The sequence below is a fragment of the Pterocles gutturalis genome, unplaced genomic scaffold, assembly GCF_000699245.1.
Source record: "Pterocles gutturalis isolate BGI_N339 unplaced genomic scaffold, ASM69924v1 scaffold36194, whole genome shotgun sequence".
Classification (NCBI taxonomy): domain Eukaryota; kingdom Metazoa; phylum Chordata; class Aves; order Pterocliformes; family Pteroclidae; genus Pterocles; species Pterocles gutturalis.
The window spans coordinates 5,740-23,687 of record NW_010131879.1 but is presented as its reverse complement, the minus strand read 5'-3'; the positions used below and the strand labels follow the sequence as shown (position 1 = coordinate 23,687).

Sequence of the window (17,948 nt, the reverse complement as noted above, 5' to 3'; positions counted from 1 at the left end):
TTTGGACAGGCTGTTTAGTATATTTACAACCAGAATCCAAAAAGAACAAACAAGAACTGCAAATATATCTGTTTTCTTTTTTCATTTGGACTATTTCTTATAATGGCCCCAATGCCACTTTTCTTTCCACTGGAAGGCTGACTGTAGACCAGTAGCTCTATGTATCTGAAATAAATTCAATGTTGAGCAGCAAGTTTACTGGACTGTGTTTTCCACTGCACTAGTACAACATGCTCCCCTTGGTCTAACTTGTTGTCACCAAAATTCTACAGCTTGGAAGCAAATATTTAAAATCTTCTTTTGATCTATTTTCCCAGCTTGCCGCATCCACACCAACTGTCACAGGCTGAAGAAGAGACCAAACCTTTATAACGAAATCACGTTGACTCCATTTGTAAAGAAGTATGACAAGAAGATGCATCTTCAATGACTGTAACATCCCATGATATAAGATCATAGGCAGTACTGTAATATATTATGTTTAGTTCTTGCCACCATGCTTTAATAATGTGTTCAGACATGCTTCTACTAACAGCTGCTAAAATGCTGGGCCACAAAAACTCAAAAAGGTGTGAAAGAGGAAAAGAAGGCTATGCTTATTTGAAAATAAATATGAAAAAGGAGTAAGATGCAGTAGAAAGTAGTAGGAGCAAATATAAATCTGCTTAGCATACTACTTACAAGTCTGTCACAGGACTATAAAAATGATACTGACAGTCCTAAGTAGCATAATAAAATAACAATACAGGAGAATACACAAAGAAAATACTGGCAAAAGAAGGTCTCTTTCTATCTTTGATACCTAAACATTAATGAAAATAATTTTCAGTGACTTGCAAAGCTTTCAACAGATAAGGATAAAAGCATACAGAAACCCATAGAATACTAGGAAAGGTAGATTCCACTCTTTTCATGTATCATTTGCAATCCAAATAATTACAAATATTCAGGACATCAAACTAAGGAAGGTGAGAAAAGAATTGGAAAGATAGGATGAGGAGAGAAGAAAGGAGGTCTGAAATACTGTAGAAAGAAGAGATTATTTTAGCCACATATTAAATTAGATAACATATTTGTAAAATACACATAAATTAAAGCCATGATTCAACCACAAGATGATAGAAACACGAATAAAATATTTAAGCTCTATTGTCATAGTTACTGTCATCAAAATCCCTTGACAAAATTAAAATCTTCTATAGAGAGAAGCATATTATTTCTTACATTGTATTTTGTTACACAGCACTACTAGGTATACATTGCAATTCAGGAGCCAATGTATGGAAGGAATTTAAAATGTAGATTTATTTAAAGAGCATCGTGGTGGGCAAAAATGATGAGCATGTTCTGCCTAATTCAGAATTCCTTGGTGAATTAAAGTGTACAAAAAAAGAAATATAGGATGAATAATTATAAAAAGACGACAATGAAACTATTTAACTCCACTGGGAATATCAACCTGCAAGCCATTTGAAAGGCTTTTTTTCATGTCTCTGTTAAAGGAATTTGTATTTTAAATTGCTTGACATTTAGATGAGCAGTTATATGCAGAAGGAAGTAAGCTTGCAATTAAGTCTTAACTGATAGCAATGAGAAACAGTGCCAGCAGAGGTGGCTTAAGTTACTTGGCATCACTAAATAAAAGATAAAGATCATAGTTTCAGAGCTCAGTTTTCCTTTTGAGGATAGCATTTTACAAAAATATATTACATTTTAAAATAAATTAAGGCAAAATCATAGCCTATCATCCAATTGCTGCTCTGATTGGCAAGATTCATCACTGTACTTCATTCTTGCCAGTGTTTTCCTCAGCACAAGTACTGCCCTCAAACAGATAAGACGTCCTCATTCCTGATGAAAATATACTTCATAAACAAATTAATGTCCATGGATTTTTAAAAAGTCACATACAGTCATAAGCCGCTTTAGTAATTGCCTTTGCTGCATTCTTCTGAATATCGGGAACAGTAGAGATTTCTACAAGCGAAAGGAGCTTTTTAAGGCCCCCTGTCTGCTGAATCAGGTGCAGAGTATGCACATCTTCGAGACAATTTCCCAACACAGCAAGAGCTTCCACATGTAGATCACTGAATTCCTAATAAGGAAAAGACCCCAAATAAATACCCTTCAAATCAGGGTTAAAATATCTTTGGTTTTCAACTTTGTAGGATAATTATTATAACTTTCTTTTGGACAGTTTATTCATACTACAAATTAATTTTTTTCATAGTAATACTTTTTGTATAATTTCTTTGATGTGCCTTAGGTTGCAACAAAATTTATCAAAAACAGTAAAAACCCCAAAAGTTTCTCATTTACATCAAAGTGGTTAGGTAGGTATTCAGAAAGGACCTGTCATCTTAAAATTTCGAAAACTTCACTAATTTCTCTATGCATTTTTCTTCCCATGGTGACATCTGAACTCAAGAAGCACTAAAAGAAGTCTCATAATAACATAAACAATGAGATTTCCAAAGAAGGAAATTATATTTAAGGCCATCGATAAAAAAGTAAATTCAGAAAAAAAGATCAGTGTTCAAACTTGGAACCAGCACCAGAGTTCAGTGTATAATCAAAAATTTTGAGAAAACATTGTATAAAAAACTATATGGTGAATGTTGCTGATATTTGCAACAGTTAGAGAAATGGACAGTAAATGCAAAACATGTTACTAATAGCAAAAAGTAATAAAACAAATCTAAACATTCTGGTGAATCCCTTTGCTTCCTTTCTTAGTAAGCTACATATCCTAGCTTATTCTATTTCTACCATAGTTAGCTCCAAGTAGGGAGCTCTTTCTTCTTTCATCACTCTTCCATAACATGAATGATATTTCTCATTAGTCATACAAACATTATCAGCAAGAACAAAAAACTTTTAAGGCAAGTAAACTGTACATTGGTTTCCAGTATCTTCAGAAGACAATCTAATCCTTCATTTTCTCCCAGTATTATCCTGGTTTCTCTATCTTTGCTAATTATTTCCAAGGTTTTAAGGGCTAACAACTGAATAACTGGGTATTCAGATTTCAGTAGTTCCAGCAAGGGTGGAATTACATTCAGTGCACAAACTGCAGCACGGCTTTGAAAATCCTGCAGTAAAATATTCAACAAAGAATGTTAGTGATACAGAATATAACATTACATCAATTCCTGACTTTACAGAAAGGATATAAAAAAATCTGATTTCAAACATACAAAAAAGTCAGTATTCCAGAACTTCCAGTTCTGAAGATTTCTTTCTTTTCAGCTAAGAATCAAACTGAATATAATCAAAGCCCCACCAACTTTAAATTACAATTTTTTTTGCATGACTGAAGTACACACTACAAAATCTAGTCCTGTCTAAGGAAGCTTATTTACTCTTGATTTTGCCATGTTTGTCTCAACATACATGTTTCTTTGAGAAAATTTTTTTAATTTAGTTTCATCATTTTATTTACCTCAGTGGGGGGAAAATAGTTTTCACACTCTGCTGTGGTTGCCTGCTTATATCTTCTTTTGTTTTAGCAATTATAAAATGACAATTTAAAATTTCAACTTTAAACAGTGTATATGCAGCTTAATAAAAAGACAGTAGTAGATTATATTAAAATAGAAAAAAATAAATAAATTACAATTTGCTTTTAAATAGCTCATTGCACATGTGCAGAATGCAATTATCCTTATCAATATAAGCAAGCACCAGGTGCAGTTATCCAGATATACCCTGCAACAAAGACAGCGAGATAGTAAAAAAGGAGAAAGAGTAAAATGTGATTCTGAATAGACATGCTCTGATGCCCCAAAAGAGATAGAGTTATAAACTGAATTCATTATTGAATTGATTCGCTTAAGCCATGGAAGAGAACTGCCATACAAATGCACCATTCTTTTGCTAAGCAGCACATGGATGACATTAGTGCTGAGTGTGAAAGTAGCCAGTAACAAATCTATTCCTCCTGGTATGGAAAGTAGCTCTTGACAGCATTAACCTGTCATTAAAAAGATGTTCAAAATTGTGACTATGGACTTGCTGGCCAAAACAAAGCACAATGCAATTCCTAGCTCTTTAATTTACATGATTATTCCAATATTTTGGATAGAGAAGTTGTAACTCTCATTACTGAGATTAACATTTTCCAACGAAGAAAACAAACTCATATTTAATTAAAAAAATCTGAATCTGATTCTGATCTGACTTACATTGCTGTATAGCATGGATAATTGCATTAAGTTCAAAAGAATTAGAGTCAAATCAGCAATATTCATAGCTAATATAACAATAAAGGATTTAGGTGTAATGTTTTCAAATACCTTGAAGAACACTGGGAAGCAAAGGAACCAATATGTTAAAATTATTAACCCCACAGAGGATGGCAGGGGTAGGGGGGAGAGAGCTTATCTGCCTCTTTAATTTAGAACAACAACAACAACTTTACCTGCACGAGGAGGTAGATACATTCAACTGAATTCTTCTGAACATCAGGATCAGGGCTACCTAGCAGTCTGATAAGTGGTTCTAATCCACCTTGCTCAAATATTTGTATTTTAGTAGTATATTCAACAGCCATGTATGCTAGACAGAGTGTAGCAAATTCATGGATAACTATATCTTCTATGGGGAAAAAAAAGAAACATTTTGATCAAGTTATATTCAGCACAGTATATGTTCACTAATCCAGTGGTTTAAAAGTAATAAACAATAGCTGTTAATCATACCTGACATCTCCATAAACATGTTCCTCCATCTGTACAACATAAAACACTACTCAGTGAGTAACAGAGCTACTCCTATAAAAGCAATATCCTATTTAACATGTAGTATGACAAATCATAAGTTACAAGGAAGATTTTATTAAATTGTCCAATCAAATGGCAATAATAAATTATTTCTGAGTGTATTTTTGCACAAGGAATGAATACTGCAAGCTACCTTCTGGCGCCAGCTGTGATATAAGTGAATTTGTGACATCCAGGTCCCTCAGTAATTTCTTGACATCATCTACAATGAAATAAATACAAATATGAAGCCTTCTGTTTGGCAATCTTGGCTGAGTAAAGAAACACATTCTGCTCCAAGGGAAATGCACTTATAGTTACTCCCTGAGTGACAAAAAGATCTGACTGGGAATGACACACAACTGAAGTTATACTAAGATCATAATGGGCCTGGAAAACACAGAGATTTTCAAGTACCAGATGATATTCTTTGACATTTGATACATACAAAGTTCCTCAATACTTTAATGAAACTTTATTCAAAATACTTGTATCTAGAAGGTTCTGATTAAGTATTGCACAGTTTTAGTTGTCAAAGAAGTCATACCCCAATAGTTAGAATTATTTGTGGTTAAAATCAAACTAAAAGCAATCCTTCTGTTACTTGATTTTCAAGCCATCACTTTCTAATTTTATGCTAACACAGCCCACACTGCAAATTGAAAACATGGATTATATAGGTCTTATTAAAATCACACTAAAGACTTTCAGAATGCATTTTTGTTGTTGTCAATGGCAAACCAGCAAAACCACAACCACTGGATAGAACAACCAGAAAACATTCATGTGATCTTACAGGGCTGTGTTGTTACTATCAACACTTCAGAGTGCTGAAATGTAAGAAAAAAGGTATGAGTTCAATTTACTTTTAAAGAAAAAAACAATTAAGATGTGAATATAAATGCAAGTTCTTCAGCCATTCAAATCCATGTTTGTGCAGCAGTGTTTGAAGCCAATGTCTGAAGGGAGTAACTATACGCTAGAGCCGAATTTAAAGTAAGGTGAAGAGCATAAGGTTGAATGCAACATGAAAAGCAGGTAGCAGTTGATGAAAAGACTTACATAGTGGTTAGGATACCACCATGGAAGACAATTGGGTAGAACATCTAACAAAATAAGACCTAATTAATTAATTAGAAGTAGGTTTATAAAGCAATGTAAAAACAACAAGCCACTGAAACTCAACCTCATGTCATTTAATTCTTTCATCTTCAGGTATGTCTACCTGCCACTCACTGCAGCTTGATCATTTGGCACTCAGCCACCCAGCACAGATGTAATACATCCATTCTCACCTTATAAAAAGGTACCCAAAAATCTGCATATACTGTGGTTAAATAATTGAATAGTGGTATGGCTACAACAGATACACTACCTTGCTGTGAATGCAATGTCTCTGAGAGATATTCCAGACTACTCGAATTTCACTAGCTCAGATACAGATAACAAAACATTTACAGCAGCACTGGCCGGCCAAAGACGCTGGGTAAATATGCATGCCTATGGCTGATACTTCAGGGATTTTTCTGCCATCAATATTTGAGTTAGTTACCGTAAATTTAACACATTTTCTCCCTTATCACTGCAGTTACATTAATACCTCAAGTAGCAACTGATATTTAACCATAGCATTTTCCATAGATGATAAATACTACTTCATCCTTCTCTCCCAACTTCTGTAAAAGAATGTGTCATGTCCACATTGGTGGGCATCTTATGTAGTCAGGCTTTCCCCAGGAGACATAATTCCAGTATCAAACTGTTTCAATTTGGTCCCACCAAAACAAAAATAAGGGTTGGAGGAAAATTAACTTCTTTTGTAATTTTTTTCAAAATCAGTGGAGTTCACTCTAGCTGAATTTGTTCCTTTATTCTAGGCTGTTAATACAGAATTTTTTCTCATGCGCCACCTATGGCTTTGATGACCACACTCATACACATTGAAAAATATTCTCAATGTGGAGACTCTTACCATTAGAAGCCAGGATGCCAAGTACCATGACGGCATTTCTGCGTACAATTGGATCATCATGTGAGATGAGTTTATAAAGACGTTCCACTGCTCCAAGACCAAGAAGTGTCACTTTGTTTTCATCACCTGAAGAGTAATTAAGTTAAAAGTTCTATAAAAAATGCAACAAGCTCAGAGTTCTAATATAACAAAGTAAACCAGCTACCAATCTTTTACTGGACTGTAGAATCAAAGAACAAAGGCCTGGACAGGACCTTGTGAGATCGTCTAATCTATACCCCAAATAGACATGTGTCAAATAATATCAAGGATAAATAGGATCTAGGATTAATTCACATTTGCAAAGCAAAAGATGCTTCTGTCTATTGGACACCTAACTCATTTGTTGGAGACTGCAGTGGCAGTACAAACCGCCTCTTTCTAGGTGAAAGATAATACTAAGAACCTCATTTTCCTCTCTTCTTGCCTCTCAATTTTATTTTCCTCAAAATTACAGAAGCAGCTACCAGGTTTTGGGTCATTAAATTCCACCTGAGATTTTTACCACCTGACAATGGAGCACTTTGTAGCTGAATAGGTCCTGGCCATGCAAAGAACAAAAGCATTTTGTATGATTACAGCCTAATTTTTAAATATATAAAAATGAAATATTATTTTAGTTGCTTTTATAGCACAGGTCAGATTGGTAGGTCAACATAGTCCTAAGAAACGTCCGTGGCTGTCAGAAAGATGATGGAGTGTTCAAGGCAAGGCTGGATGAAGTTTTGAAGCAACCTGGTCTAGTGGGAGGTGTCCTGGCCCATGGCGGGGGGGGGGACGGTGTGTGGAACTCGATGATCTCTAAGAAACAAAGTCCAAAACCTACCCCTATTCTCAGTTCCCACAGCAGCTTTATAAATAATTTTCTAATGAACCATGCCTGTCCTTTCTGTGTACAAGTGAGCAATATGAGAAGAAACTCGATAACTATGCTCATACTCAGTCCAAAACACAATTAAAATAAAACAACAATTTTTTATTGAGGGTTGTGACTTAATTTACTAGCAACATTCAATAAAAGAATTAACTGCAAAGTGAAAGCAACACTTTCTCTTGTGCCACACTGCAAAGTTAGTCTAGTCTCCTTGAAGATTTCAGGAATATCTACATTAACAATTTAAAGGATTATTCGTTCAGTAGAAACAGAAAAATTAAATATCTGTCCTTTTGCAGTGTGCCATATTTTACTGCGGACAGCAGGGAAGGAGCCAACAAGAGGTTACAGTGTGTGGTTCATAGCTGTCTCCCAACAGTCCAAATTCTCTCTTCACATATTCAAAATTTGGTTGCATGCCCTCAGCCAACCTTGCCATATTAAGCTTAACCTAAACATCTTTCAGAACCCAGTGATCCCTAATCAACTGTCAAAGCCTTCAGCTCTTCTCTCACAACTTCAGCAGTGTTGATAACTGCCATCAGTACAACAAACAGTGCGTAAACCCATATTTTTTTAAGAAAACAAATTAAATGGGAATTAATATTTAAACAGATTATATGAAGAATGCTACCAATTTGAGTGGCTGGCATGGAATGAGTAGGAGGCAACTTAGGAAATTATGTGCTCCATACTTTTGAGCCTTCGTTACACAGTTGTTTTCTGGGTACCCAGAACATGACGCTTAGCTATAGATAATACAGGAAGGACCTTTGGAAGATTTGGAAACTTGGAGACTTGTTAGATTCCCAACACATACTGAAATAAGCTTGATAAAGGAGGCTGGGCAGGTTCCAATAAATCATCTTTCACAGAAGTGCTGACACAAGAGCTATATGCAAAAATAACAGAAACAGGCTAAAAAGTAATTTTCATTGAAAACTGAATCTTGAAATAATTACACTGGTACAGAAGTTTCAAAATGTAACATTAAAAAGATAATTCTTTCCCAGATGCAGGTCTGTTGGTCATAACAAAACAGATATAGGTTATATTTAAACCAAGCTCTATTAAACAGAGAATATAAAATTCTAAAGCAAAATTATAAAAATTTCCTTCATGCAAGCCACAGGACTTCTTTATAACTGCAAATAGAGGTTTGATAGATATGTCAGAAAACCCTTAAAACCTTAACAGAGACCTTTGAAATGAAATGAAGATTTCAGTGCTAGGAAACGAAAAAATTGTGAACTACTATAAAAATCTAAGCAATGCAAAGGAAAGCTCATTGCAAAAACACTAACCTTTTGATGCAAATTTATACAGAGCATCACATGCTTTGGCCAAAACTTCCTCTTCAGGAGAACTAAGCATTAGCACAACTGTTGCTGCTGTTTTGCTTTCAATACATAACGGATCAAACTACAAACAAAACAAAAAAAAGAAATAAAAGTTTGGTTTATACTGAGCCTTCTTGTGTGCTACAGTAGACTCCCACATTTAATAATAATAAAAAAATCTAGTTTGAGATCTACACTGAATTAGAAATATTAACTTCAGTTGCTATTTTCTTGGAGAAATTCAAGTTGTTAAAAACAATTTAAGACATTGTTGAAAAATAAGAAAGAATAATTGACTTCCAAATACAATCAAGATTTCATCCTGTATTAAGATTTTGGTAAAACCTTGACACTTCCCTGTACCTCTCTAGGAAGTCTTGAAGGCAAACAAACTATGTAATTCTGTTACACATGTAAGAGCATCCTGCAGCTTTGGAACCAAACATGAGAAGAAGTTTCTTTCGAGCAGCTGTGCCCACAGCCTATGAACCTAGGTGTTGTATGAGGAAGAGAATTTAGTTACTCTGCAGCACTAACACTTTGTGGTTGCTTTAAAAAAATAAAAGGACCCTTCCTATGCCTTCATCAACTCAATTCACTAGCTCCTATACTATGATCTTGAACTAGCTCAAGTATTTCCATGATAGAATCTCTGCTCATTCAGCTAGAAATGATACAAAGTGTTCATTTCCATTTATGGCATCTCTCATACAGAAAGAAATCTTCCAACAAATCTGGCAGTTTTCACCCTCTTAATAGACTAACACCACTTGAGCAAGGGCATCTTCTAAAAAAGTCTTTCGTTCTTCAGCAAGACAGAAGAATTTCTGAAAATTATACCCATTAAAAAGTTTAAAGTTTATTTGGATTTAAAATAATTTTTAATATGGAAAAGCTGTCACACTTTAGGCCTATAAAGTATCTTTGTTACATACAGAAACTACTAGATACTGGAGTCACGCAGTCTTGCAATATCAGTGTATTTATCTTTAAAATACAACAGATTAATAATTTAATATGGCAATAAAAATTATTTAAAATATTCTTAGTAATATGGCATATACCATATTATTTATACAGTATATTTTCAAAAATGTCCATTACTTGTTTTACTTCATTTTAAAATCCTTTAATAGCTATATCAGAGGCACATGCTGCTGAACAAGATGGGCATGAAGACACATACAAGTCAGTTGTCAAGCAAGGAAATTATTTGGAGTAAATATTAAAAAATTTTTTTTTAAAAATATGAATGTGCTAGAAAGAAAATGGAGGCTTTCTTTCTTCTCCCTCCTCTGTCTTTTCAAAAATAAGGCAAAACATAATACTAGTACTCAAACTTCTAAATTCATATTTTTGGTAGGTTTTAAAAGCTAAGTAATATCATCATCTTGCACGAGGCGTATCACACATTTTAACAGTCTGCAAGATCAAGGTCCAAGTTTCACAAACAGTTAAGAGGTTGCCTGGCTAATGTGCTTAACTGGTCTCCCTAGCTTCAAAGAGGTCTCAAAACCTGAAGACACTGTCCATCTTCATGCCTGCTGTGACAAGCTGGAGGCATGGGACAAGTCACGGAACAGAGCTCCTTTTTAAAGAAAATATAATCAGCTTACTGTACTATAAGTCATTTTGCTTAATAATGACTCAGCCATAAGAATTAAACCAAATAGTGGCACAGTGGTCCAAGTTACATCTTAATGATGGGCCTAGAATGATGGAGTACTTTATGGCAATTTTCTTTTTGGATTGCAAGGATGCAAAAAATTCAGTTTATCACAGCAACATTCATTCATTCTACCCATATGAGAGGCATATAGGAGAATTAAGAGATGACTGGAAGTCTCTTTAGCCACCTTCATACTGCTCTACCTCTACACATTTGTGTCCTTGCACGGACAGAACATGATCCTCCAGGTGAGTGCTATCGTTTAAGCACAGACATAACTCCTGAGTCTGGCCAAAATCCTGGTAATAGGATAAAACTATAATTTTTAGTAAAGGCTGTTAGTCCTCCAGAGAAAAATAAATAACAAAGATTGATCTCAGATGAAGTTTAATAAGAAATGAAATAAGAGTTTTAAATCTCACTTATTTATTTACATTGATCAAACACCAAAGACGCTATTATGTTGCTCTACTTTCATTTCCTTTCATGTTCTGAAGTAATCGTATAAACCACAATGCAATGATAATTCCTAGAATTTAATGACAGGCTGGCAGATGAGCAAAGTGAAATTGTTCTAATCTGTACCCATTTGTATAGGCATTAGATTCACTACTACTGTCTGAAATTTTCAATAGGCTTTTTCCTATTAGAAGCAGTTTCGTGCTGAAAACACTGTAAGAAGAGAAACCGAAATCAACGTATGTTTAAGAAGTCAGAGGCCTCAACAGGTCAGTTGCCGGGAAGTAACACCATTCTTCAAAACTATCATAGAACTGGATATGACTTTTGCTTATCAGAATGCCAGCCTAGCTAGAGAGTTTTTTTAATTATTATTATTTTTTTATTCAAAGCTTGCTCCTAAATCTTCCTGCATCATTACAGACTCTTTCCTTAATGGCACGTACAGCACAGATTATGTGCTAGAACAATATGCTTGAAGTTACAAACAACTTTGAATTAAACACAGAAATTTAACTCATAAGCAACAACATTTCCAACATTCAGTTTGTATTAAGAAAAAGGCAAGTTAAATGAAAAAGTTATAATTCAAAAACTCCTATATGTCTTTGATCGTGACTTTTGTGTACATTTGACTTCAAAGCCATTAGAAACTGCAGAGTTTTGGGGTTTTTTTGGCTTCCATCAGCTTAACTTAGTTGAAATTGAAGGTAATACAAAATATATTAGTCAGACCAAAGACCCATGTAGGCCAGCATCCTGTCTCTTACAAAGGCTGGTAAAGGTGCGGGCAAGCAGACTACTCAGCTTTGCTTATATTCCCTCACAGAATCTAGCACTCTGCAACCTAGAGAACTCGTGAGCTAGCGATTTTATCTCTGTGTTCAAAAAAGCTCAAGAAAAATTTTCCACCACTTAATTTGGTAAATAATTTTTCAAAGCCATCTGTATTTTAGCCACTCAATATTCTGAGACACAAATATCCCAGTTTAACAGCCTTATAGTGCCTTTTCTTTGTTTTAAAACTACTACCCAATAATTTTATTTGTCCTTCATAGTTCATTGACCATAAGAAACAGTAAAATAAATTAGATCCATTTGCCTTCCCTGTTTATTAATAATTTTGGAAGTTTCTATGATATTCCTTTTCACAGGCATTTCCTTTTGGGGATCATAGAATCATAGAATGGTTTGGGTTGGAAGGGACCTTAAAGATCATTGAGTTCCAACCCCCTGCCATGGGCAGGGACACCCTCCACTAGCCCAGGTTGCTCAAAGCCTCATCCAGCCTGGCCTTGAACACCTCCAGGGATGGGGCATCCACAACTTCTCTGGGCAACCTGTTCCAGTACCTCACCACCCTCACAGTAAAAAATGTATTCCTAACTACTAATCTAAATCTACCCTATTTCAGCTTAAAACCATTTGATCTTTCCTAATGCAGAAGCCACTCTGTCTGTTCTTGTTAACTTTCTTAATACCTTTCTATAGTTCAACTGTACCTTTTCTGAGATGGAAACCTCAGAACTGTTAACAGCATCCAACATGTGTATATATAATGTACTTGCTAGTGATACTGTGTTTTGCCTTTTATTTCTAGAATTTGAAATGTATTTATTCACATTTGCCTACTTAGTAACCAGCTGCCATGTTCATGTAAGTATCCACATTAATTCTGATAGAGTGGATGACACAGGTTGCAGAATAAAACCCCACTGCATTCCACTAGCAACCTCTCTCTGTTATGAAACCTGAAGAGTAATTTGTTTTCTCACCTTTGCTATTTTATAATCAGACATTATTGCCAGGAGAGGAATTTCTTTTTACCTGTTAGCGTTTATGTGAGTGAAGAGCCTCATCTAAAAAATTTTGAAAAAGTGAAATAACTGTATCAACCAGATCACCACTATCCACTCGCTCACTGACTCTTCCGGAGAATTCAAATAGGTTTCAGAGATTGGACTTTCCACTGCACAAGCAGTAGCGATTCTCCTCCATTACTATCATATTTATCTGTGTATCTTTTTTTTTTTTTTGTAACTATTTCTACCAATTAACACAGCATGGAAGACAAACTTTCTGTAATTATTATTGTATTTCTTTTTGAAAATGAAATTTTCTACCCTCCACTCCTCTAGTACCAAAGGTACACATTAAATACCATACGTAAGAGTACCACAATTTCAGATTTTAATTATTTTTCAATTAGAACAAGACCTGGGCAAATACTATGTATTTGGGCAATTTCTTGACATTTGTTTTAGTGATTTCCTACATAGCTTTGTCTTTTGACACAAATAGTCATTTTGCTCTTCTTTTATTCCTTTAATCACCTAATAGCGTCCCTCTAAGAAGCTTCCTGCTTCTCATCGATTTGGAAAAGCTTTATTGCTAGTTTTTGTATTCTTGCTAGTTTTCTCCCAAAATATTTTGCTGTATTGTGACATCATGCTTTTACTTCTCATTTGTGAGTGCAAGGGGCTTTTTTTCCCATTTAGATGCAAATCCTGCCTTTTGAAGGACATATTTATCTATCATTCTATTGTTTAATCCTGCTGTCATTTTTTTTTTTTTTAATCCTTTACATCTGAATTAACTCACTACAGGTCTGCTTTATCCTTGCACCTTGTGCAGACTCCTTAGAAGCATTACTGATATCTCTGATATTCTTAAGCCCTATTTCTTTACCTAGAAAAACAGAGTCAATATATACCTCGTCACACTAATTGTTTCAGTTCTGTCACTGTCTCATCTCCTATGCTAACAATATAAAACCAAGATATTACACTGAATCACAAACAGTTGATTTCAGAAGGAACCTCTGGAGATGATCTGGTCCAACTGCCCTGTTCAGAGCAGGGTCAGCTAGAGCTCAGGGCCAGTGCATAGTCTGATTTTGAATATCTACAAAGATAGAGATTCCATAACCTCTCTGGGCAACCTGTGCCATGTTCCATCATTCTTACAGTAAAAGAGGATCTTTTTTCTTATGTTTAAATGGAACCTCCTGGGTTTAAGTTTTTTCTTATGTTTAAATGGAACCTTCTGGGTTTCAGTTTGTGCCCATTGTCTCTCATCCTTTCACTGGGCACCACTGAGAAGAGTCTGGCCTGACTTCTTTGCTCCCTCCTATCAGGTATTTACACACACTTACAAGACCCCTCCAAGCCTTCTCTCACACACTGAGCTTCCCAACTCTCACTCTCTCCTCATACAACAAAAGCTCCAAGCCTTTGACAGACTTGCTCCAGTAAGTCCATGTCTCTCTTGTACTGGGGAACCCAGAACTGGACACAGCACTCCAACTGCGGTCTCACTCACCAACATGAAATGGAAGACAATAGTCCCCTCCTTCAAGTTGCTGGCAACACTATGTTTAATGCACCCCACTATTTTGTTAGCTTTCTTTGCCCCAAGTGCACATTGCTGGTGCATGTCCACCAGAATCACCAGGTCCTTTCTGGTAAAGCTGCTTTCTAGCTGGTCAACACCCAATCTGTACCAATTATTCCTCCTCCAGGTGTAGGACTTGGCATTTTCCTTTACTGAACTTAACAAAATCCCCATTTTCCCATTTCACTAGTTTGTTGAGGTCCCTCTGAATGGCTGCACAACCATCTGGTCTGTCAATCACTCCTCTCAATTTTGTATCTTCTGCAAATGTTCTGAGGACATACTCTGTCTCATCATTTAAGTCACTAATGAAGTTTAACAGTACCAGACCTAGGATCAAACCTTGGGGCACTAATTCCTGACCTCTTGTTGGACCTCATGATCACAACCCTTTAAGTCTGGCAGTTTGGGTAGTTTTCAATACATTTACACTGTCTGTTTCTCTTGTCTGTACTTCATCACTTTGTCTATGAGGATGTTATGACAGACAACGTTGAAAGCCTTACTAAAGTCAAGTCAAATTAATATTTCAGCCTTAATTGATCAAAAGAAGGTATTTCTGTGGAGACTGAAACTCAGGCGTTGACACTACCACTTCATATAGTCCACCTTTTTAACACCAGTGTTGTGAATTAAGCCATTTTCAAAAATACTCAGGTATATAGCTTTCTTTCAGTGATGATGCCTCAGTATTTTCTCTAGTGGTAATCTTAGGTTTCCATTTTAATGTTTATGCCCTAGCTGATGATCAAACAGTAATATTGTTCTCCAAACTTAATGGAGATAGCATATGAAAAGTTCCTACCAATCTATGTCAAAGCTAGCATATTTTATCTTCCTGAATTACTGTCTAAAGTCATCCATATAAAGATAGAGGCTCAAAGCAATATTTTTCCTGGAGAAGCCCCATTCTGAGAACAGATAATAGTAAAAGACAAATTATGAAAGGCAGGGAAAACAGAGTCCCCAGGAATACTTTCTGAAACATATAAGCAGTGACTAGGCTGAGAGATGTGTTTCCCACCTGTTCCTAGAAATCTAAAAAAAAATTAGTGGTCATCTGCAGTACCATATATTCTCAGAGCACTCCACATGCACAAAGGCCCTCTTTCATAAGGCTGTCCACATTATCTCAAGGCTTCTTTCCTTGGACTTGACATTTTCATAAGCAGATTATCAATCAGAAGATAATAGCTAATACATCTTTTATTTTGTCTGCATCTCATTTCCTGCCATCCGAAATACCCAGGTGAAATGTAAAGTTTTGAGATTAGATTTTACATGATCACTATTAACAATATTCTCACAGCTAGAAGATTTTCTTGGTTGATAGTAACAACTAATCGGTGACATATTTTTATGTTTAATACTGTTTTGCTATGCAACTTTCAGGTTTCTTTCTCCTGATGCTAGAACAGTTATCCTAGCCTGAAGTACAATAAGGGTAAAAACTAAGCCAAAACCAGCAGATGCCATCTGCACTTCACTCATTCCAATTCTTTGCCTTTTACTAGTTTTACTGACCTTTTCCCTAAGCTTAATTTTCTTCAGCTAGTGAATATCTAACACTATTCACAGTTTATTGTAGTAGTTAGTAAGCTGTACCATACCTTTCTCCAGACACTCTAATGGTGTTTTTTTGATCTAGAAATTGTGGAGTTGCTTCTCCCAATTTTCTAGATATTACTGAAAAAGTCAACTTTTATTACTTTGGAGGGTTTTAGCTCATCTGTATGTCTTAAATCTACTGTCATGCTTTCAATTTTTTTTTCCTTAGGCTGCAAAGATGCTTAGTTTTAATTCTTCAGACCTGTCTTAATTTGTCCTATTCACATTCACCTCCTTTGTGTCTCCTCCTGGTTTTCTAGGTTATTCCATGCACAAATGGTTTTAGATCAATTTATCCTCTCATGTTGAAGTTTTATGTCAAGTCTCCACTCATAAGGGTTCATTATTGTTTGGATGTTATGAATTACGTTTGTAATATTCATCCTTCCACAGAACAGGTGGGCAAAACTTTATATCAATGGCTATGCCTCAGTGACATCATGACTATTATATATTACTGTCTTAGTCAAAACTATTTATGCTTATTTAATATTGAAATTGTGACGTAGTTTTTGGGGATCAACTTTTCTATGACCTTGAAAAAGCTCTTGCAGTACCATCACTCTTTACAGACAAACCCATTAGTTTTTTTAGAAGTGTACTGGACTTTGCATTTGGTTTCATGCTCCTTTCTGGGACTCAGTGAGGTCCTGACTTCCATTAACTTAGTTATTATCTGGGACAGAATTTATATTATACTTTTTTCAATGTTTCTGTTTTATTTCCTCTACATCTTTCTGAATAAACCAACTAATCTTTAAAAATACCTATAGTTCGAACCTCTATCTTTTTAGGGGTCTCTTCGTATCTTGTGAATTTATAGAAGCTCTTGAAAAGTGTGCTAGTGTCAGACCCTTAATCTCGACCTTTTAAAAAAAGTCACATTACCACTGTTATTGTGTATTTGGCTTCAGCTCTTGCGCTTCTCACTGTGGCACTTCCAATGATACCAGAAAAACTTGAACTGCTGCTAAAAACTGTATATCTTTATACAGAGATCCAGAATACATAGTACTGTCATTCAAAATATCTGTAAAATTTTGCATTCAGTAAAAAACTCTGTAGACCCATCTAGGCTCTTAACTCTTTCATCCTCAAAGAAAATGAATGTCTCCACAGTTGAAAAGACAGGCAGATTTCAGGTCGCTCTTCTCCTTTCTTCTTTGATTTTTACAAATGGAAAGCCAATACTGTTCTTCAAATAAAAAGAAGCCTGGATTGTTTCATACATAACTATTTGGAAAGCCTGCCAAAGACAACAATCTCCACAAAGAACTACACATGCCCAGTCACTCTGGTTTGTATACTGTCCAAGAAAAGCATAAACTGAGTCATCTTTAAAAGACATTTTTAGAATAATGTGAGTAAGCTAAGAGAGTAGGGAACCATGTAAGGATGGTAGAGCTGGGCCTATAATTGTGTAATGTTTATTTTATAGCACATAGCAGTTTATAAACTTACCACATCCTTGGGTGGAGGCTCAACTTCCTTCTTTACTTTTTTACCCATTCTAAAAACAAAATTTAAAAAAAAATAAAAGCAGACAAACAAACTCCCTTCTGTGATTTAGGAAACCGTTTACCAGTGATTTAGGAAACGCTGTAAGCCAGACTTTCTCATTCATTTGACTCACCTAATCAGTTTCAAGATTTCTTTGACATAGTAATTTCTATGCAAAAAAGTTGTAGCTTACAAACAAAACAAACTTTCTAACACTTGAACACAGTTGGTAAAATACATCTGTCAACAAAATATGTAACTAAAAAGAAAGATCCAAGACACCACAAGCTCAAGTTGCAATGTGGTACAAATACAGAAGACATGCATTTCTGTA

The 17,948-nt window shown here is 35.3% G+C and overlaps 1 protein-coding gene across 1 annotated transcript; it reads right to left on the bottom strand.

Moving 5' to 3' along the window:
• Positions 1–1,911: 1,911 nt before the first annotated feature.
• LOC104467104 (armadillo repeat-containing protein 3-like) lies at positions 1,912–17,623 on the bottom strand (the record flags this gene model as incomplete). Its single annotated transcript, XM_010080741.1, has 7 exons — positions 17,576–17,623; positions 8,950–9,067; positions 6,733–6,858; positions 4,915–4,983; positions 4,421–4,596; positions 2,898–3,092; positions 1,912–2,095 (listed from the first exon to the last, which is right to left on the bottom strand). Coding segments are annotated over exons 1-7 (916 nt in total), but the record flags the coding sequence as incomplete, so codon positions are not given.
• Positions 17,624–17,948: the final 325 nt, after the last annotated feature.